Below are 21,833 nucleotides of genomic sequence, written 5' to 3'. Positions count from 1 at the left end.
CTGTTGTGGAATTTCAATTGTCTCAAATGCTTAACTGTAAGCATTTAATACATCACAATAATGATATGTGATCAAACAACTCAGTTCTGTATTAATCATAATTTACTTCAGGTTGATGGTGAAAGACACATGAGGCCTTTAGAGCCATAATATAGATAAAACATAGAGCTACGGTGTTACAAACACATGCCAGTACCTTGACCTGTTGAGCAATTGTGGTTTTTATTTTTAATCATGAGTTTGCATACAGTATGTAGGCAGATAACAATAGATAAGCTGGGTGCTGAATGTATGTTAGAGGCTATTGGAAACAAATTACATAACATAAACTGATTGATTGATTTGATTGATTGATTGATCGATCGATCTATTTAAAGGCACATCATTCCATGCTAGCATGATGTTGCAGTGATGGTCTGAACCAGAGGTGAAGAAAGCAAAGTGTCACAACTTACTTACACAATATAGTCTACCGCTGAATCATAGTGCAGGTTCCTCCACCCATGTTACCCAATAACTTACACTGAGGATGATGATGGTGATGAAGCTGTTTTTGCTGAGGGAGGGACTCAAACGAGGCTGAATATATTGTGAATGAGCGTCTGATAGTTCAGAGTCAGATACAGACGGGCAAAGATGCGCGTGGACTCTGTGTGGCTGGCGGCTGTAGTCGTCTCATTACCGCTCCTCTCCCTCTGCGCCCCCCTGTGAGTATAACACACACAAGTGTTACTGGTTGAGTTGTGATAATAATTAACTGAATTAAAAAAATTGCTGTTAAGGTTTTTCTCTATCATTAAAGGGAAACCCCAAAAATGTCATCATTCTGTCATCATCTACAGTAAATGATAACAGTATTTTCATTTTTGAAACCCTTTATTCAATTAGAGCCTAGCTACAGAACCAAATCAACTCAGAACATAATGAGATAGTTGTAGATAAATGTTTAAATGTTAATTTTTTTTTAACTGGTAAATGGTGAATCTGTGAAAATATGAATAATTTTAATAAAATAAGGGAGATCATACAAAATGCATGTTATTTTTTGTTTAGTACTGTGCTGAATAAGATATTTTACATAAAAGATGCCACACACAGTATTGAGAATCAATGGTTCACAAACGTATGAATGGGGTTATTTTTAATAAATTCAGCTATTGTTTTGTCTTGTGAAGTAAATGTAAACATATTTTATGTAAAATATCTTACTCAGGACAGTACTAAAAAAAACAACAACATGCATTTTGTATGATCTCTCTTATTTTATTAAAATTATTCACATTTGCACAGATTCTGATTTAGTGTTGTATCCTTTGTAAAAGTGCTGTGTGAAATGAGACTATTCCTGCTCGTCCTAAATGAACCTGTATTGTTCAGCTACATTCTCACGGCCCCGAACCTGCTGAGAGTCGGGTCCCCCGAGAAAGTGTTTGTGGAGGCGCAGGACTATTCTGGAGCCAGTCTGAATGTGAAAATCTCAGTGATAAGCTCTAAAGATAAGCGTGAAGTGACGAGTACATCAGTTTCTCTGACATCTGCCAAGAACTACCAGGATCTGGTTGAGATAGAGGTGAGGTGAAAATCTGTGGTTTGAGAGAATGTTGTCTGTGTGTCAAAAAATGTCTAAATGTTAATGCATATCAGAGAGGATATGTTTTACAGTGGACTTTGTTTGCTCTGTTGGGCTGTGGGTGAACACTGTTTTTCAGCGTGTTTGTTCTCAGTTGTCAGTGTATCTTGTGTCTGTAGGTACCCGGGAATGAGTATTCCTTTGAGAAAGGAATCCAGCAATATGTGATCCTGCAAGCTCAGTTCCCACAGAAGGTGCTGGAGAAACAGGTCATGGTGATTTTTCAATCTGGGCACATAGTTTTACAGACTGATAAGACCATCTACACTCCAGACAGCACAGGTGGAGATCTTTGCTGTTCTACATTTGATTATTATTGAACCTGTTTTGTCTCTTAATACTTGAGATCATAGATGCAATGGCATTGATGTTTGTCTTCTCCTTGTAGTTTATTACAGGGTGTTTTCACTGAGTGCAGGCATGACACGGCCTGTAGAAAGTGGAGTCCGAGTGGAGATCTTGGTAAATGTGCCCACCGTCTGTGTATTTGTGTGTATTAAAGTATAGTTGTTTGTTTGTGCATGTGAGTTCAAATTTGCTGCACACAAATGTTCATATTTTTTTTCGTCTAACAGTTTTGATGCAACAAGAGAATAATTATTAATCTTCAATGTTCACAGACACCTGATGGCATCAGCCTTCAGAGCAAATCTGTTTATCCCGGTGGAGGAATGGTGTCAGGAACATTCAGCCTGACTGATCCAGCCAGGTGAGTATGTGTGAGCCTCCTATTAGAGTACTTCAAAAGTATTGAAGATACTTAAAATGAATACCTGAGTCAGTTTGTTGGCACTTTTCAAAAAATAGAGTACTGTACAAATTGGTGTTCCATCTTTGTGCCTTTATTTGAAAGCAGTAAAGGTACAAACCTCATGTCCTCTAGAGTGAGGACTGTTCAATATGTTGAATATTTATTTTGAAGGTAGACTAAATAAATTACAAACCTAATTTAAAATATAATATCATATCATATGATAATATAATTTTCTGAAGAGTAGAGACCTTTTTCACTGACCGTTTTTTTTTTTTTTTTTTTTTCACATTTTTGTTCTCTTTTTGTGGAAAGTACCAGTTAACTTTTAAAAAGATTGTGAAATGACAAATAATGACATTTAAATTTTTATCAGCCCAGGGATGTGGAAACTTATGGCGTGGCACCAGAACAGCCCGCAGACGAACTTCTCCAGTGAGTTTGAAGTCAAGGAATACGGTAGGTGTCTCTGGTTGGGTCTTTGAGAGCTATTACCAAACAACATTACACAATACACCCATGATATTTGCAATCCAGCGTTATCAACTAAGTTCTTCCTTTTCTTCTTGCAGTCCTGCCAAGCTTTGAGGTCACTTTGAGACCAGAGAAAGCGTTCTTCTATGTGAACGATGACAGTCTAGCAGTCGATATTGAAGCCAAGTACAGTGCTTTTTTTGTACTGAGTATTAAGACCATATGCATTTTTTTTAATAGCTAGCAAATACAGTAGCAATATTTTAGAATACAGTAGTTATTAATGTATATAAGTGTGTGTTTGTGTATTCTAAAGGTATTTGTTTGGGGAGGCAGTCAATGGTCATGGATTTGTTGTATTTGGTGTGATTACTGAAGATAAAGGGAAGATCAGTTTACCAGGCTCCTTACAGAGAGTGAAGGTACTACACACAAACACACACATGCTTTTTTGATATTTGTATAAGCTTAGATTTTAGGATTATTTGCTCCATATATGAATAATTTCTGCCTTCCTCATGAATGAAAAACTTGTATCTTATGTGTTTATAATTTTTACTTAAATATATGCAGACACACAATGATTCCATATATGGAGAAAAAGTGTGAGAAATACACCAGAAATTCCACAGATCTGATAAGTTTCTCTTGTTTCCATGTTGAATGTCAGATCTGGGATGGAAGTGGAAGAGCAGAACTGAGAAGAAGACACATCCTAGAGACCTTCCCAAACATCATGCAGCTTGTTGGTCAATCACTGTACATTACAGTGAGTCTGCTGACCGAGTCTGGTAAGAAACAATGTGGACATTTTCAGGCCTCAGAAACATAAGTAATGTGCATGTGCTTATTTCCAATTATTATTGTACGTGTGTGTTTTAGGCAGTGAAATGGTGGAAGCTCACAAGAAAGGCATTCAGATTGTGACGTCACCGTACACCATCCACTTCAAAAGAACACCACAATTCTTCAAACCTGGAATGCCTTTCGATGTCTCGGTATAAAGCATAGACTAGAAGCAAAAATACTAACTTAATAACCTTAAGTGCAGTGTTTAAGCAAATATTGCTGTATTTTTGTTCTGGGTTTTGTGTAAAGGTCTATGTAACAAATCCTGATGAGACACCTGCTAAAAATGTGGAAGTGGAGGTCAATCCTGGAGGGGTCATAGGTCAAACAAAAGACAATGGCATTGCAAAGGTCACCATAAACACTCCAGGAGGATCTTCTAGACTGGAGATCACTGTAAGACCTGCCATCACAACTGCACTGATGTTCAGTCAGATTGAAAAATCATTGGAGTATATTGTACGCAGCACATCAGAAAACAATGTATTGATTCTTTCCAGGCAAAGACCAAAGATCCACAATTAAGCGATGGACAGCAGGCAGTGAAGAAGATGATGGCTCAGGCTTATGTTCCCAAAGGCGGCTCCAACAACTACTTGCACATCGGCATTGATACTGCAGAACTTCAGATCGGTGATCAAATGAAAGTCAATCTGAACATGGGAAGAAGTCCAGGAGTCAGAGATCAGGATTTCACCTATATGGTGAGAGACAGTCATGTCATGATTCAAGCTGAATTTTTATTTTTTTTTTTCATAAATGTATTCAGTGTCTTTCATCTGCCTCATTTTCAGATCTTGAGTAAAGGTCAGATCGTTCAAGCAAACAGGTTTAAGAGGAGAGGACAATCTCTAGTGACTCTGTCTCTACCTGTAACCAAAGACATGGTGCCGTCCTTCCGCTTCGTGGCTTATTACCATGTGGGCTCGTCTGAGGTGGTGTCTGATTCAGTCTGGGTCGACGTGAAGGACACATGCATGGGAACGGTAATTTGGCCCTGGTCATACAACACTATGAACCCATCATCATTTGTTTTATGATCTATGTTCTTTGCTCTCCCAGCTTAAAGTAGAAGTTCACGATCCAGTAAATATCTATGAGCCTGGTGAAGAGTTTGGCCTGAGAGTAACAGGAGACCCTGGGGCCAAGGTTGGGTTGGTTGCTGTCGATAAAGGTGTTTACGTTCTCAACAACAAGAACAGACTAACTCAAACAAAGGTTGGTAGATCAGAACTGAATCTTTCCATTGTACCTGGAAAGAAGCAACATTTTACTTAACTGAACATACTGACTTCATCCACTTCACTGTCATTGATTCCTCCAATAGATCTGGGATGTTGTTGAGTCACATGACACTGGCTGCACAGCAGGAAGTGGAAAAGACAGTATGCAAGTTTTCAGCGATGCCGGCCTGTTGTTTGAGTCCAGCTCTGCTGGAGGAACTAGCATCAGAACAAGTACTTTTTCCTATTCAAAATGAACTATGTACAAACTTCACTACTATCAATGATTGCATCTTTTTTTAAAATTGGTCTGTTCCAGATGCCGCTTGCCTTTCTTCATCTCGAAGGAAAAAACGAGAATTAACCATAACAAATCTCATGGAGACTCTAGGTCAGAAAGCTACATTCCTCCATTTACAAATTTTGACACATGAAAAGAAAACCTCAAATTTCTCACTGGTGATGAAGATGGTACGAAGATAGCTCTAGGATGAGTTTGAGAAACTACATATTTGGCATTCAATTTTGTCATGACCTAAGGAATCAGAGGGGAAGGAATTTCTAACCTCACAGTTCAAATATTATAAGTATAATTGCAAGTTCAACCTCTGATTGCACCAGATAATTTGAGACGGAGAACTCAAATTTGCCCTGAAAAACTTTGAAACTCCCCCCAATTATTGTGCCATCTATGACAACTTTTTACCATACAGTTCTAGGGGTTCATACAGTTCACCCTTTAAACAAGCCTGAGAATTTGCTCATTGGCAAAACTTTGGCCCCTTAGCTCTGGCCCTGCACGGGCAGCCCTCATTTAGCCTCCAGGAAGCCTTAGCGCTGTTTTAATAAAGTCACCGTTATGGAGGTAAGCACTTGCTTTAGTTGGGCTCTTGACCCTTGACTTCTTAACTCTAATTTTTCTCTGGCTGCTATAACTGTGTGTTTCTGAAGCAAGTTTGTTATAGCGAAAGTTGTGAGAAATAGAACTGATATGATGATTCAATCATCATGTAGTGACCTGATTGTCACCATTGTTGAGGTTCATACGCTGACTCTTTATGTCTGTGTGATTCTACAGGTTCCAGTCTGAATAATTTCTGCGTAATGACTCAAAATACTAAATTTCATGTAGTGGTATTCTAAGACTACTACAATGTGAAATTATTAAATCTAAATAATGTTCTCAGAGATCAGTGAATCAGGCCACTACATGATGATTACCAGTTCTGGTTTTTGTGTAAAAAAAAAACAGCACAGAAGAGAATCATTGAAGCTACAAGAGGATCTGCATACTGTAAGTGTTTTGCTGTCGTTTCTAGTTGATTTTAGTGCTGTATAGTTGCTTTACTGCTTGTTTACTGAGGTCACGTGGCAAATCGCGTTTGGTTTCGTTTGCTCTGAGTCAGTAAGGCGTGGTCAAAGCCAGCTTAGTATATAAACAGTTGTTATTTAGCATTCATTAGAGAGAATCATTGAAGCTACAAGAGGATCTGCATACTGTAAGTGTTTTGCTGTCGTTTCTAGTTGTTTTTAGTGCTGTATAGTTGCTTTACTGCTTGTTTACTGAGGTCACGTGGCAAATCGCGTTTGGTTTCGTTTGCTCTGAGTCAGTAAGGCGTGGTCAAAGCCAGCTTAGTATATAAACAGTTGTTATTTAGCATTCATTAGAGAGAATCATTGAAGCTACAAGAGGATCTGCATACTGTAAGTGTTTTGCTGTCGTTTGTAGTTGTTTTTAGTGCTGTATAGTTGCTTTACTGCTTGTTTACTGAGGTCACGTGGCAAATCGCGTTTGGTTTCGTTTGCTCTGAGTCAGTAAGGCGTGGTCAAAGCCAGCTTAGTATATAAACAGTTGTTATTTAGCATTCATTAGAGAGAATCATTGAAGCTACAAGAGGATCTGCATACTGTAAGTGTTTTGCTGTCGTTTCTAGTTGATTTTAGTGCTGTATAGTTGCTTTACTGCTTGTTTACTGAGGTCACGTGGCAAATCGCGTTTGGTTTCGTTTGCTCTGAGTCAGTAAGGCGTGGTCAAAGCCAGCTTAGTATATAAACAGTTGTTATTTAGCATTCATTAGAGAGAATCATTGAAGCTACAAGAGGATCTGCATACTGTAAGTGTTTTGCTGTCGTTTCTAGTTGTTTTTAGTGCTGTATAGTTGCTTTACTGCTTGTTCTCAGAGGCCCTGCACTGGCCCTTTACGGGTCTACTTAGGCCTGCCAGTGCGGGAATTTGTTTGCTGGGCATGGACTCCCAGACAGAAATTAAGACGATGACCAGAAAACTAACAGAACCAATATGTGCCTATGTATCCTTGGTGCTGGCCCCCAATTGAATAGACATTTGTAATCAATAGATGAAAAAGATGTCAAAAAAAAAAAGACACACAATTTAATGTAATCTTGGGTTTGCAACATAATTTGTTATCATTCTCTGTCCGTTTCTCATTTTTTTCATGATCTACTTCTAGTGAAAAAGTACTCTGGCATTGAAAAGGAATGCTGTATGGATGGAATGAAGAATATGGCTGATTTGAGCTACACTTGTGAGTATCGGGCAGAATTCATCATAGATGAAGAGGAATGCAGACGGGCTTTCCTGCACTGCTGCAGTGAGATGACCACCCGCGACAAAAGGTTGGCTAAACAAGGAGAAGAGATTCTAGCCCGCAGTAAGAGCATTCTCAATAACAGAATACACAGTTCAATTTAAACACTCCAGCAAATTCAGATCCTGCGTCATGTGTGTCTTGAGCAGGATATTTTAATCCCAGAGCTGTTACAAGTTGTGGTTCTGCAATTGCAGGAACAGATCCAATTGGAAAATTACCTAGTTTAAGGGTTGCTCCTGTTTTGTGAAAATAAATCAAACACTCTTTCACTCACAGGTGAAACCGAAGAGTTTGTGAACTCAGATGACATTGTGTCACGTACGCTCTTCCCTGAAAGTTGGCTTTGGGAGGAAGTGGTGTTGCCCAACTGTCCGTCAAATAATCGCCAGTGGTGAGTGTGACTTGCAGTTTCCAACAGTCAGTGCTCAGCCAGTGATGTCCCTGTTTTAGTAAAAGATGATCTCTCTTCTAGTCAAACAACCACCGTACCCAAGGACGGCCTCCAGTTGAAAGACTCCATAACTACCTGGGAAATCACAGCTATCAGCTTGTCCAAGACTCATGGTACAAACTGTTGATGTAAACACACAAGTCGCATATTCATATTAAAGGAATATCCTGGGGAATTTTCCAACCTTATGCATTGCATTTGTGGCATGCTGTTGATTACCCCAGATATTTTTTTTTAAATTATTATTTCAATGCATCACTCTGTTTTCTATGTCCTGCTCGATCTCACAGTGGGGGAAAATTAACTAGGCCTTCAATACATCTCATGGTTTCTGTGACAGCTGCCTCTGTTTTTTTTCTCTACAAAGGTATCTGTGTGGCAGATGTCCATGAGATGACAGTGATGAAGAACTTCTTTATTGACCTAAAGATTCCATATTCAGCTGTGCGCAATGAGCAAATTGAAATCAAGGCCATTATCCACAACTTCTACAGCAGAAAAGTGAAGGTAAGATGAATTACTATGGCAAATATCGGACAGGCGCTCAGCATTATTACAGAATATGCTTTGGCTATAACCAGTCTTCCTTTCCTCATAAGGAGTACGTTATTTTCATTTCCTGTTGTAGGTGCGTGTGGAACTGAAGGAAACCAAGGACATCTGCAGCCCGGCCAGCAATAGAGGGAAATTCCAAACTGTAGTGACAGTAGATGCTAAATCATCTTTTTCTGTACCTTTTGTCATCGTCCCAGTGGCTTTGGGACGCCACGCCATTGAGGTGAAGGCATCTGCCTCGGGACGTGGGAGCGATGGCGTGAAGAAAGATCTCCTAGTGGTGGTAAGAAAGAGAAACCATCTTGATCAGAAAACAAAGATATCATTGCAGAGTGTAGGTTTAACATATTGTGAAGAGAATGCAACAGATGCCGAAACATACAGATTTCATACAGGGACATAACTAAATGGACTGGCATACATTCCCCACAGCTTTCCTCAAGTTTTAACGACTGTATAAAATGTTAGTCGCAAATATGCACTATTTAATTTATTTATTTTTTTTTTTTTTTTTTACACAGCATTTGTTCTCTCTCTCAATTACTCACTCTTCACTTTATTTCTTTAGTCTGAAGGCGTTTTGACTAAACTGAATGAAAATCTACAATTCAGTCCTTATAAGAAAGGTAAGATGATTCCTCTGATAGCCTCCGGAACTGATTGGCAAGGATATTTTTTTTTTTTCTTTTATATGGGTATTTCATGAGTTATTGGGAGTGTTTTCTTCACATTCATGTTTTATGATTTTTTGTCTTAAGCCCAGGCCACACTAGTAATTCAATTTCCTGTCCTGTATAGAGACTTTGTATTGAGTGATGCTGCCTCCTTGTCATTTCTGACTTACAACAAAAAACAGAACAAGGTCTAAAAGCTGCTATGTGAAGGTGTAGAGCAAACAAACAAAAAAACCCAGAACCAAAAGCCCAGAAGTTTTTATAAGCTGTCGACCCAAAAAACAAGCGTTTAAGGACACAAAAGTGGATACAGGCAATTGAGACAGAGCGTGACATGTTATATTACACTGAGAACTATGCCCACTGGAGGGGAACGTCATCAGCGACAGGAAATATAATATATAAAACTGACATTTGGATATTTGACTTATAAGTGAACATACGTGGACATACTGAGGCATACTGAGTGTCAGGATCCCAAAATTTACCCATTCTTCCTGCTGATGCTTCACTTCTTATTGCCTGTATCCACTTTTTCTCCTTAAAGGCTGCCTTTTATGGTTCGGTAGCTTATGAAAACTTAGTTCTGGGTTTTTTTAGCTTGTTTTCTGCACACCTTGACGCCTAGCAGCTTTAAGACCTTGTTCTGTTTTTTGTTATAAGTCAGAAATGACTAGGAGGCAGCCTCACGCAATACAGTCAATGGAGACAGTTGGATTGTTTTCCCCCCTGGTGTGGGCATGGCCTAAATGCGCTCTGTCTCTATGTACAAATCAGAGTGAAGCATGACTGTACCGTTCCCGTTTTTCTAAAGCAGGTGGTGAACAAGTGGAGGTTATCAGGAGCCTTATACTGAGGGACCAGGCACCTAACACACCTGCGAGCACATATGTATCAGCAATAGGTGATTATTCTATCACATTCTGTACGTAAAACAAAAATATGCCTTTTTTTACCAGTATGTTGATCTCTTTGTGCACAGGAGATATAATTAGTATAACAATAGAGGCAGCTATTAGTGGTCATGCCATGGGGTCCCTGGTTGTCCAGCCTGGTGGCTGCGGGGAGCAGAACATGATTGGCCTAACGATGCCTGTCATTGCAACGCATTACCTGGATAAAACCAATCAGTGGCACACTGTGAAGGCTGGGCTTAGGCAGACAGCTGTTTACTATATCACCAAAGGTAAACTGAACTCAAGACTGGAAATGACACTCTTCTGCTCCTAAACTTTTGTTTCACATTCTTGTATAGAGCCTGTCCATCTTATTGTGTTGATGTACAGGTTACAATCAAGAGCTGGCATATCGTAAATCTGACGGGTCCTATGCCGCATGGATTAATCGGCCAAGCAGCACCTGGTACCTGATATATTTCTCAATAGTTCTGTTTGTTTGGTAACAAGGCATCTCGCCATGATTAAGAGTTTGTGTTTTCTTTCTCCGACAGGCTGACAGCATATGTTGCAAAAGTATTTGCCATGGCCAGTAACATCATAAACCTAGACCAGAATGTGATCTGCTCAGCTCTCAGGTGGCTCATATTGAACAAGCAATTACCTGATGGTGCTTTCAAAGAAGATGCTCCTGTAATTCACGGAGAGATGATTGTGAGTGTGACCTGTTTCAAACTGAAAATGTGTTAATCTTTCACTCACCTTCATATTGTTCCCAGCATGTATGACTTTCTTTCTTTCATAGACTGAAAAATTCAAGTCATACTCCAAAAGTGCCAACAAGTACTCCATATAAAGTTTATAATAGATTCGTTTGAGGAACAGAACAAAATTCAAGTTGTTATTTACTGAAAATGTCATCTTTCATAACTTATCATTTGTGCTTCCACATATTCAAACATAGCACATACCAGACACCAAAACCAGTGGTGGTTTGTCACTGACATTAACTGACATAACTGACAAATTATGCAGCAACTTTGACCATAATATATCAATTAAGGTCTACAATGCAATTGGAAAAAATGGCAAAAACAACAACAACAACAACACTGCATTTGGCATTCACTGAGATGTGGACATTTTGAACTCTTCAAACAAACAGAGCGTGTGTTTTCTCAGCAGATTAAGCTAGAATATGGAGAAAGTATTTTAACATTGAAAGCATTAAAAAGCAGTGTTAACCTGGAAGCATTTAATTCCTCAGCTAACAGAATTTTGTTATAATAAAGTTCTCTAAATATTCAGTGTTGGTTATGGGAACATTAAAAACATCCAGTTTTCTTAACGTTACAGGAACGTTTTTATAAGGTATAATATTCCTCAAATGTTCTTTCAACTTAAGTTTAATCTAAAATTCAACATTACAGGAATGTTGATTTGTAACATTCCAAGAACATAAATTGTCCAGTTTCCTTAATGTTAGTTCAATGTTATTTAAAGGTTAGTGTGATGTTCCTGAAACATTATTTCAATCATTCAAACACCTGCTGTGAACAAACAATGAAAGAAAGAGAAATAAGAACACAAACTACAACTTTCTTCAGCCACAGCCTTAGATGAACTGAAGATAAAAGACATTAAAACTCCACAAACAGCATTACCAGCTTCACTTATTACTAACCAGACAGTACACAGTAAAATCTTAATTTTGATCTAAAATTCAACATTGTAGGAACGTTGATTTGTAACATTCCAAGAACATGAAAACGTCCAGTTTCCTTAATGTTAGAACACAAACTACTACACAGTAAAATCCACAGTAAAAAAGTTAAATCAACTCTGCTCAGATAACATTTGGTCCTTCTCTGAATAGTGTTAAAATAACACTGAAGCAGAGTTAAAGTTAATGAGATAATTAAGCTATTAATTAAGGGATGATTGAACATTAATGATGAACACCTGCTGTTAACAAGCAGAATAACTGAAGAAAAGAGAAACACAAGAACTACAAGTGACTTCAGCCAAAACCATTTAATTGAAATCAACTGAAGGTAAAAGACATTAAATCTCTCAAGATATGATTTACTTATTACTAACCATATTGACTTTATTTCTGTCACATGTCTAAATAATTTCTTATTGAGAATTAACAGAGGTTTAAATGTTGGTGTTTTATTGGTCAATAAATTTTGCCACCATCGTGGTGGTCAGGGTTTGTTTTAGTTGGGCTCTTGACCTTTTTATGTTTTTAAAATAATTTGTGTTTGCGCAATTACAATAATGTTTCACAGCAAACACTTGTGCATTGCTGAATCAAAAGACTAAACGAGCAGATCCTTTCTATGTCAGGTTTTTCTCTGCAACAATGTATATGTTGTTGTAAAGTCAGTGCTTATATGCTGATATAATCATTGTGAGATGACCTGTTTGTATCCAAAGCAACTGATCATATGTTTAGTTATTTGTACATTTACAGGGTTGCTAATGCAAAACCAAAAACTACAGCATGAGAAGAAAGTGCTGCAGCAAACAGATATAATATTTAATTTTAAAACCATGCAGTGCATAAAAAAAATTGAACTACTGCCTCACTTAGACACACACAGACATCAAGAATGAGCATATGAATCTCAACAATGGTGATAAAAATAAGATGCTTCATGCTACAATGCATGCTGGGTATCACCATATGACAAAACTCCCATCATGCACTGCAGTATGAATAATTATTGTCACCACTGTTGAGGATTGTATGCTATATTTTCTTGTATAAGCTTGAGCTGTAATAGCTGCTCATTTTTAGCACTGAAGTATTACAGTGGCATTTGTTTAGTGGAATTTTTTTGTTTCTGTTGTAATTTTTTGATAATTGAATCTCAGTCAAGAAATCAAAGAGATCGCGACCTCTTTGCGATGCTTATTTGAAATGGCTTTCAAGCTGCAAACTTATGTGGATCTGCTCCTTTAGTCTTTTGATTCGGCAAAGCACAAGTGCTTGCTGTGAAACACTATTGCAATTGCTCAAACACAAATTATTTTAAAAACATAAAAAAGGTCAAGAGCCCAACTAAAACAAACCCTGACCACCACGATGGTGGCAAAATTTATTGACCAATAAAACACCAACATTTAAACCTCTATTAATTTTCAATAAGAAATTATTTAGACATGTGACAGAAATAAAGTCAATATGGTTAGTAATAAGTAAATCAGATCTTTTAATCAGATCTTGAGAGATTTAATGTATTTTACCTTCAGTTGATTTCAATTAAATGGTTTTGGCTGAAGTCACTTGTAGTTCTTGTGTTTCTCTTTTCTTCAGTTATTCTGCTTGTTAACAGCAGGTGTTCATCATTAATGTTCAATCATCCCTTAATTAATAGCTTAATTATCTCATTAACTTTAACTCTGCTTCAGTGTTATTTTAACACTATTCAGAGAGGGACAAAATGTTATCTGAGCAGAGTTGATTTAACTTTTTTACTGTGGATTTTACTGTGTAGTAGTTTGTGTTCTAACATTAAGGAAACTGGACGTTTTCATGTTCTTGGAATGTTACAAATCAACGTTCCTACAATGTTGAATTTTAGATCAAAATTAAGTTGAAAGAACGTTTGAGGAACGTTATACCTTATAAAAACATCCCTGTAACGTCAAGAAAACTGGACGTTTTTTACATTCCCAGAACCAACACTGAATATTTGGAGAACGTTCTTATGACAAAATTCTGTTAGCTGGGTTACTACCAAAATACCTTATTTATCTTCTGTTCTGATGTGACAGAATACCTTGAATGAAATACAAGAATAATGACATAACAAACATCCAAGGATAATTTTACCAGCTATCAAACAGACCAACCTTAATGAACTGCTTTAAAAACATTCTCTTTTATCAATATAATATATTTATATCATAATATTTAAGTGTAGTGTTGCACAAAAATGGCAAGGTAGATGCAGCTTTTCCATTGTGGATCATTTGTTTTGCTGTGTTACTACATTATGAGTCACTGCCCACACAGAAGTCACTGACAAATATCAACCAAGAAGCTTTTTATTGGTCACCAATGCTGTGCTGTGTTGTGTTGAGGAAATTGATTTTTTTTTTCTTCTTCATTAGGCCAGTTCTCATTTAAATGACTAATTTTAACCTGCAAAATTTCACACAGCAATGGTAAATGTGACCACACCTTTATTTATGTAACATTTTTGACATCGCTATGCCATCACTGTGACACAGGGGAACGTACGTGGGGCAGACACAGAAGCATCCATGACGGCATTTGTGCTCATCGCCCTGCAGGAGGGGAGAAACCTTTGTGCTGGCCAAATCTCAGTGAGTCCTGCTTTGAGTTCATATGTTTCTAGCTTCATTTAACTAAATATCAGCAATGTTCATTTATTATCTGTCACACGTGTTATTTATTGTCTGCAATTTTCTTGTTTTTATTCCTCTTTAGAGTCTGGACGGTAGCATATCTAAAGCCGTTGCGTACCTTAGAGCTAAGTTATATGGTCTGACGAATCCATACTCAGTGGCTATGACATCTTATGCTCTAGCCAATGGAAACGCACTTGACAAACAAGCTCTGTTGAGAAAAGCCTCTGCAGGTAAAGATAGAGTCTTTTCTGGATGTTTATTTGTGCTTGAAATGTTCAGGCGTCAACGCTGCACACATGTCATCCTATCGGCATTAACATTTCTTGTTTTACCAGCCTAGGTATCAAAGCAAAATGATTAAGATGCAGAGCAACATATTGGTTCAAATCGATGAAGACAAAAATTGTAATTATTATAAACGTTTGACCGCTAGTGTATAATGATAATGGAAATAAACAAAAAATTTACATGAACAAATCAACAATGATGACACAATATAAAACTAAAAGTCAAGAAGTACAAAATGTGCTTGGTGTCTTGTATTTTTTATCTACCCTATTTCAACAAAAAGTGCTATACAAATAAAATTGATCAGAATTAATCCTATACAGATGGAAGTTACTGGCCCGTCCCTGGAAGCAGTAGCTTTACTTTGGAGGCTTCGGCCTATGCGCTCCTGGCTCTTGTAAAAGCTGAAGACTTTCAGAGGGCAGCTCCCATTGTAAACTGGCTCAACAGCCAGAGGCAGTACAATGGAGGATATGGCACGACTCAGGTTTGTAGTGAACATTAACCCTTAAATGCATGACTCGTTCACCAATCATTCTTACATATTCGGGTCTTTATCGACCCGGAACTATATCTAACACGAAAGGATCTCTACCTGTCGCGATAATATATAACTCCTCTGATATTAGAGTAACAATTACAGAAGAATAAAATAAAGCATATTTTGTTACCTTTTGGAGCTTGAAAGGGCTTTGTTTGAGCAGATGTTTTATGTCATCATCACTGTCCTCGTCAGAGCTCATTTGCCAGTAAATTCAGCAAATAATAGGCTAGTTTTATGTTTGAGGTCACGAATATGAGCACATTCACGATCTCAAAAGTATTCTCAAAACTATGTAATTTTTAACATCTTCAAAATCAATATTTCGATCGCTAACAGCTTCACCAGATTCATCCTGTAACAGTTACAGTCATATTTGATTGCGTTCATACTTGCTCTGAAGTAAATCGCTGAGACATTTCAGGTTTTTCTTATTGTTTTGTTTTCTGTCTGAATGAGTCGTTACTTCAGCATTGTGTTTCAGACATTGCCACCTTGTGGAATAAAGGTGAATTGCAATTATTCTGTCATCTAAGATTCAATTATTGTTGTGAAGAAAAAATATACCTACACTCATACACACCTCGGGTCATTAGCGACCCTATACAATTTTTACAAAAAATGAATACAAAAATAAGCATTCTTTTATAATTTTATGATTTTTTATTTTTTTCTTGTTATATTCTTTATAATGAATTGTTTGAGGAATACCAAGAAGGTTGATGTCTAACTTTAAAAAAATGAACGAGGAGGAGGGTAATGAATGATGTCCCGGGTCACTAAAGACCCGATATATGCATTTAAGGGTTAAACATTATTTATCTGGCCATGCAGTATGTTTAATATGCAACATTTACAGTTATTGTACAATAGCTAGGACGCATTTCTCAATACTTAATACACATTTCTCAATCTTTTCAAAACTCTTCAAACAGTTCTCATTACCAGCTTTCACTTTGGCACAGCAATTAATTTCACATTAAAAATGTATAATTAATTCATGTCTTAAATCAATTCATTCTTCCATAAAACTAGCTGTTTTTCACCCAACAGACAGCCACTCTCATAAACAATGACCTAACAAAATAAAACATGAACAACAGGTGGATAGTTTTGAAAAAGTGTCCTAAGTTTTAAGAAAGGATTCTTAGTGATAGAAAAAAAAAAACAAAAAAAAACTGTAAGATACAGACTATACACCTTAAGACTAAAATACCTACACAAGAAAAACAGTTGAATCATGTCTCCTTCCTCCCAGGCCACCATCATGGTGTTCCAGGCTGTGGCTGAATACAGGATTAAAGTGAAAGACATAAAGCAGTTAGACCTGGAGATGACAATCCGAGTGGAAGGCAGCCAGCAGCCGATTATGTGGAAGTTCAGCAAAGAAGATGCTCATCTTGCACAAACAACGAAGGTGAGTTTGAGCTGAAAGCGAAAAACCCATGGTTTTTGTGCGGTACCATTTTAAATGTAATTTTTTTTTAAAAGATGTAATATAAGTCTAAGGTGTCTCATGAATGTGTCTGTGAAGTTTCAGCTCAAATACCCCATATATTTTTTTAATAAATTTTTTAACTGCCTATTTTGAGGCATCATTAAATATGAGCCTATTTAGGCTGCGGCCCCTTTAAATGCTCATGCTCCCCGCCCACGGAGCTCGCGCTTGCCTTAAACAGTGCATAAACATAGTTCACACAGCTAATATAACACTCAAAATGGATCTTTACAAAGTGTTCGTCATGCAACATGTCTAATCACGTAAGTATGATATTTATTTGGATGTTTACATTTGATTCTGAATGGGCTAATGCTACACTGTTGGAGAGATTTATAAAGAATGAAGTTGTGTTTATGAATTATACAGACTGCAAGTATTTAAAAATGAAAATAACGACAGTCTTGTCTCCGTGAAAACAGTAAGAAGTGATGGTAACTTTAACCACATTTAACAGTACCAAAGACTATAGAATTACACTTAAAGGGACTTTGACAGTACATTAGCAACATGCTAATGAAACATTTAGAAATATCACTAAAAATATCATGTTATCATGGATCATGTCAGTTATTATTGCTCCATCTGCCATTTTTCTATTGTCCGTGCTTGCTTACAGTCTGATGATTCAGCTGTGCACAGATCCAGATGTTAATACTGGCTGCCCTTGTGTAATGCCTTGAACATGAGCTGGCAAACAAATGAGATTTATATAAGAAGGAGGAAACAATGGTGTTTGAGACTCACTGTATGTCTTTTCCATGTACTGAACTCTTATTATTCAACTATGCTGAGGTAAATGCACCTTTAATGTCATTTGAGGGATAAGTTAATAAAGTCCTACGATGTATCTCGTACAATTACCATTTATGGCAGAGTGTAGCTTTACTTTCACACAACAAGTCATATTATATGAGCAACTGTTATGGATGCACACCTGGTATAAGGTGAACCTTTAACCCTATCTGCTACATTTGATATCTTTTATCAAGATTCATTAATTTACTGTATACATTACACATACTGTATACATATAATATTTTGCTGTATTTTTTTTTTTTTTTTTTTTTTTACATCAACAGCTTCCATCTAACAGACAGATCACCATCAGTGCCAAGGGTTATGGAGAGGCCTCTGTAACTGTAAGTGACTGAAGAAAGCAATAATCAAAGCTAAAAGTAGAAAATTGACCAATACATCAGACCTTGAATACTGTCTGTTTTCTCCTCTGCAGGTTGTGACTGAGTACTATGCAACACCAAAAGAGAGTAGTGGCACCTGCAAGAACTTTGAGCTTGATTTGACTTTTGAAAAGGATGATCAAGGTTAGATTTTGTCAACATTTTTTGTCTTCAAATTGCAGAGGGAGACATGATCATGAATGTTATATATTTCAAGTGTAAAAAAAACAAAAAAAAAAACAAGTATGATCATGCTGGTCCTCACAGGTGTCATTTGGTGCTTATGTAAAAATGTATTACAATATTTTGTATTGTAACCAAAATTAAATACAATTTTATTTAAAGAAAACTGTTTAATTGTCATGAAAGTAATATTAATGTTCCTAAAATCACATTTTGTTTCTTTCTTTTCAGTGAGATATCAAGGAGCAACTGAGAGTTACAAACTCACTATCACCACCAGGTGTGCAAATCTGTGCCATTTTCATCACATTGTTTCTGTTTTAATCAAGTGAATATAAAACTGTAAACTTTCAAATTTCAAAGTTCAGTGAATAATCCACGAAAATGATTAAATGAATTACTAAGTTTGGTCCCACTTTATATTAAGTGGCCTTAACTACTATGTACTTGCATCTAAAAATAAGTACAATGTACTTATTGGGTTCATATTGAATTGCAAAACACTTTTTCTGCTATTGAATTGGGATACGGGTAAGGTTAGGGAAAGCTTTGGTGGTATGGGTAGGTTTAAGGGTAGGGGTAAGGGTTAAGGGATGGGTCAACTGTGTAATTACAAATTTAATTACAGATGTAATTACATGCAGGTGTTTTTTCAAATATAAGTACAATGTAAAAACATGTATGTACACAATAAGTGCATTGTATCAAATAATTAATTTAAATGTAAGTACATAGTAGTTAAGGCCACTTAATATAAAGTGGGACCCTAAGTTTAGTTTAACTCGCATCGTAGACAGTCCAAAGTTTTGGCCAGAATTACAGTACTTTATCATGACGTTTATTCTATTTTGTTAAAGCTGATGTGTGTTTTGATGTTTAATATATGCTCTCTTAACCCCATATTCACATTTGGAGGAGACCTGGAGAAAACTGTCTGAACCTTTTTTTAGTGCTATAGACAGCTCACATTTCTTTGTCTCCACAGGTATCTGTCCGCTGACAAGGATGCCACCATGTCTATATTGGACATTTCATTACTGACAGGATTTGTTGTGGATGAGAATGATCTGAAGGCGGTAGGATCACTTTTTCATTATTATCACATTTGCTATTGCCAAAATTGAATAAACATTATGAAGGGGCTTTTAACCGAAATGTGCACATAGTGTCAGTCCCAACAAACCTTTTTCCACTAAGAAAAAGGATGTATGGACTCTACGTACGTCAGCTGACTACATATTTCAGTGCTACGTGAGTTTCCGGTATGGTATTGTCCCACAGCAAACTGTGGAAATAGCAGACTCTTTCTGTTATATTTCTTATAACTTTCAAACACAACTAATTATAATATAGTATATTTTATTATAACTATAGTAACATTTTATATTAAAACATATCTTAAAGCATAACTTATGTAAAGGTGGTTTACACATTTTGGGCCCTATTTTATCAATCTAAGTGCATGGTCTGAAGTGCATGCCGTATCCACTTTTGCTAGTTTAACGACAGAAAAAAATGGTCAGCCCACCAGGTGCATGGTCCAGAAGGGTTGTACCTAGTCTCTTAATGAGTCATGGGTGTGTTTTGGGTGTAAGGTGCAATAAACCAATCATAGTGTCATCTCCCATTCTCTTTAAAAGCCAGGTGTGCTCGCACCATAGCAGATTGCTATTTACATGAAACCTTCAACCTGACGAGTCAAATTAAATACATATGTGTATTGCCATGATTGGTCAAATAATTAGCTGTGTGTGTAACTAGAAGAATGTGTATGCACATTGTGCACTTGCCTATATTACTAATGCACCCTTTAAATAAAAACTCCTTTAGACCATGTTTTTGTTGGTCAGTGGAGCAGTTGTTTTCAGTTGCCTCAAAATGGCAACACGGCAACGATGCGCATAAACACACCTCGTTTTTTAGACCAGCATGCCCATGAGATAACATATGGGCCCAAGTGCATTTGCTATTTAAACAACGTGGGCGCTGGACATGAAAATGATGATTGCATCGGGCTGAAACAAGCAAAAAACACGTGCATTGCATTGCACCAGGTGTATGTTAGGGTCCTAAGTGTCAATATTAACTTTTGAGAACACTTAATCTCATCATAAAACAACAACAACAACAACAACAAAATGCTTTCGATTCCTTTAATCCCTCTCTATTCTAGCTTATGCTACTCTAAGCAATGTCTGAAACTTGTATTGTGTCTATTTGCCTCTTCACAATGACTCACTTGTGGTATTCCGCTTGCTTATAAGTCGCTTTAGATAAAAGTGTCTGTAAAATGAATAAATGTAAATTTATTTAATAAAATTGTGTTGGAAGAATTCAGTTGTTTTACACATATTATGTGTAGTTTTAAAATGAACACAACCTGTATAATTGTTCACAGCATCAACACAATCTGTGTAGCCAAGAACACCCACAATGTGCTAATATTACACATTTATGAATCACATGTTAATCTCAGAGATGTAGTGAAGACTAGTCCTCCACGACCAGACCCTCTCAGACCAAAACAAGACCATTCAAGTATAGAGTTAATGATATAATTAATTAATCGAGTGATAATTGTGCATTAGTGATGAACACCTGCTGTTAACAAGCAACTGAAGCAAACCCTGATGACCATAATAGTGGCATTTTTTAAAACTAATAAAACACCAACATCAAAAGCTCTGTTAATTATCAGTAAGAACTTCTGTAGACATATGACAGAAATAAAGTCAAACTGGTTAGTATTAATAGAAACTTTTAATGTTGTTTGTGGAGTTGTTTAATCATCCTCTGCTCAGATCTTAAGAGATTTAATGTCTTGCTTTGGTTGAAGTCAGTTAGGGTTAGGGTCTTGCGTTTCTATTTTTTATGTTGTTGTTTATTTCCTTCAGTGATTCTGCTTGTTAACAGCAAATACTAATGCTCAGTCAACAATTGTAAAATCATCAACACTGTGAATGTATCAAAATGAACAAGAATTAAGAATTAACAAGAAAGAAGTAAGAATTTAACACAGTTTGAGTTGGTTTTAACACATCCTTTCTCACAATTTCCATACACTGCGCTGCACTGAAAGTTGCTGTGACCACTGGGGCTAAATGCGGATGTGATTTGCATTAAAGGTCATAAATAAGCATATGGAGAAAAGCTGTCAAACTCCAATGATAACTTTCTGTTCCCGTTTGTAGCTGTCAACTGGACGTGACAGGCTGATACAGAAATTTGAGATGAACAAGCAGCTTTCAGAGCGAGGATCCCTCATCATCTACCTGGACAAGGTCTCTGTCAATTTTATTCTGAAAACACTGATATAAAGGTGTTGTAATGTTAAAAAAAGACTAAGTGAGACTGTCATCAACTGAATATGACCCACAGTCCTAAATTATTCCTAAATTACTCCCTTAATTGACCAACTACTATAAATAACAAGCAATAAGTGATTACACGTATGCAGTGAAAATTACTAAAACTAATTACTAACTCCCCTGCGTCCCTAGTCTAAAGTGTCTGCTATTTGCACTTACACTTGCAGATTTCTCATAATAGGAAAGATTGGATCACATTCAGGCTGCACAGGATTATGAATGGAGGCTATATTCAACCAGCAGCAGTGACTGTATATGAATACTACTCTATAG

The 21,833-nt window shown here is 36.9% G+C and overlaps 1 protein-coding gene across 2 annotated transcripts in view; it reads left to right on the top strand.

Moving 5' to 3' along the window:
- Positions 1 to 571: 571 nt before the first annotated feature.
- Positions 572 to 21,833, top strand: part of LOC137031472 (complement C3-like) — a 30,947-nt gene continuing 9,685 nt past the window's right edge. Inside the window, exons 1-36 of one of the 2 annotated variants that reach the window (XM_067402445.1) lie at positions 572 to 707; positions 1,378 to 1,570; positions 1,750 to 1,912; positions 2,019 to 2,092; positions 2,251 to 2,339; positions 2,758 to 2,840; positions 2,954 to 3,041; positions 3,172 to 3,277; positions 3,526 to 3,646; positions 3,738 to 3,853; positions 3,954 to 4,100; positions 4,205 to 4,408; positions 4,499 to 4,690; positions 4,767 to 4,922; positions 5,032 to 5,161; positions 5,247 to 5,318; positions 7,399 to 7,599; positions 7,816 to 7,930; positions 8,012 to 8,103; positions 8,358 to 8,497; positions 8,619 to 8,828; positions 9,114 to 9,171; positions 10,037 to 10,123; positions 10,202 to 10,405; positions 10,506 to 10,581; positions 10,670 to 10,829; positions 14,361 to 14,456; positions 14,581 to 14,731; positions 15,113 to 15,276; positions 16,589 to 16,747; positions 17,911 to 17,970; positions 18,063 to 18,153; positions 18,424 to 18,472; positions 19,178 to 19,268; positions 21,384 to 21,473; positions 21,728 to 21,833. In XM_067402445.1, coding sequence (XP_067258546.1) covers positions 637 to 707; positions 1,378 to 1,570; positions 1,750 to 1,912; positions 2,019 to 2,092; positions 2,251 to 2,339; positions 2,758 to 2,840; positions 2,954 to 3,041; positions 3,172 to 3,277; positions 3,526 to 3,646; positions 3,738 to 3,853; positions 3,954 to 4,100; positions 4,205 to 4,408; positions 4,499 to 4,690; positions 4,767 to 4,922; positions 5,032 to 5,161; positions 5,247 to 5,318; positions 7,399 to 7,599; positions 7,816 to 7,930; positions 8,012 to 8,103; positions 8,358 to 8,497; positions 8,619 to 8,828; positions 9,114 to 9,171; positions 10,037 to 10,123; positions 10,202 to 10,405; positions 10,506 to 10,581; positions 10,670 to 10,829; positions 14,361 to 14,456; positions 14,581 to 14,731; positions 15,113 to 15,276; positions 16,589 to 16,747; positions 17,911 to 17,970; positions 18,063 to 18,153; positions 18,424 to 18,472; positions 19,178 to 19,268; positions 21,384 to 21,473; positions 21,728 to 21,833 — 4,405 coding nt within the window. In that variant the 5' untranslated portion in view covers positions 572 to 636. Of the gene's footprint in view, positions 708 to 1,377; positions 1,571 to 1,749; positions 1,913 to 2,018; positions 2,093 to 2,250; positions 2,340 to 2,757; positions 2,841 to 2,953; positions 3,042 to 3,171; positions 3,278 to 3,525; positions 3,647 to 3,737; positions 3,854 to 3,953; positions 4,101 to 4,204; positions 4,409 to 4,498; positions 4,691 to 4,766; positions 4,923 to 5,031; positions 5,162 to 5,246; positions 5,319 to 7,398; positions 7,600 to 7,815; positions 7,931 to 8,011; positions 8,104 to 8,357; positions 8,498 to 8,618; positions 8,829 to 9,113; positions 9,172 to 10,033; positions 10,124 to 10,201; positions 10,406 to 10,505; positions 10,582 to 10,669; positions 10,830 to 14,360; positions 14,457 to 14,580; positions 14,732 to 15,112; positions 15,277 to 16,588; positions 16,748 to 17,910; positions 17,971 to 18,062; positions 18,154 to 18,423; positions 18,473 to 19,177; positions 19,269 to 21,383; positions 21,474 to 21,727 lie in introns of both variants that reach the window. The other variant, XM_067402444.1, reaches the window with a different exon arrangement.

Source organism: Chanodichthys erythropterus, chromosome 12, assembly GCF_024489055.1.
Source record: "Chanodichthys erythropterus isolate Z2021 chromosome 12, ASM2448905v1, whole genome shotgun sequence".
Classification (NCBI taxonomy): Eukaryota; Metazoa; Chordata; class Actinopteri; order Cypriniformes; family Xenocyprididae; genus Chanodichthys; species Chanodichthys erythropterus.
Note: the sequence above shows the minus strand (reverse complement) of the source record. Positions and strands in the feature narration are given on the sequence as shown.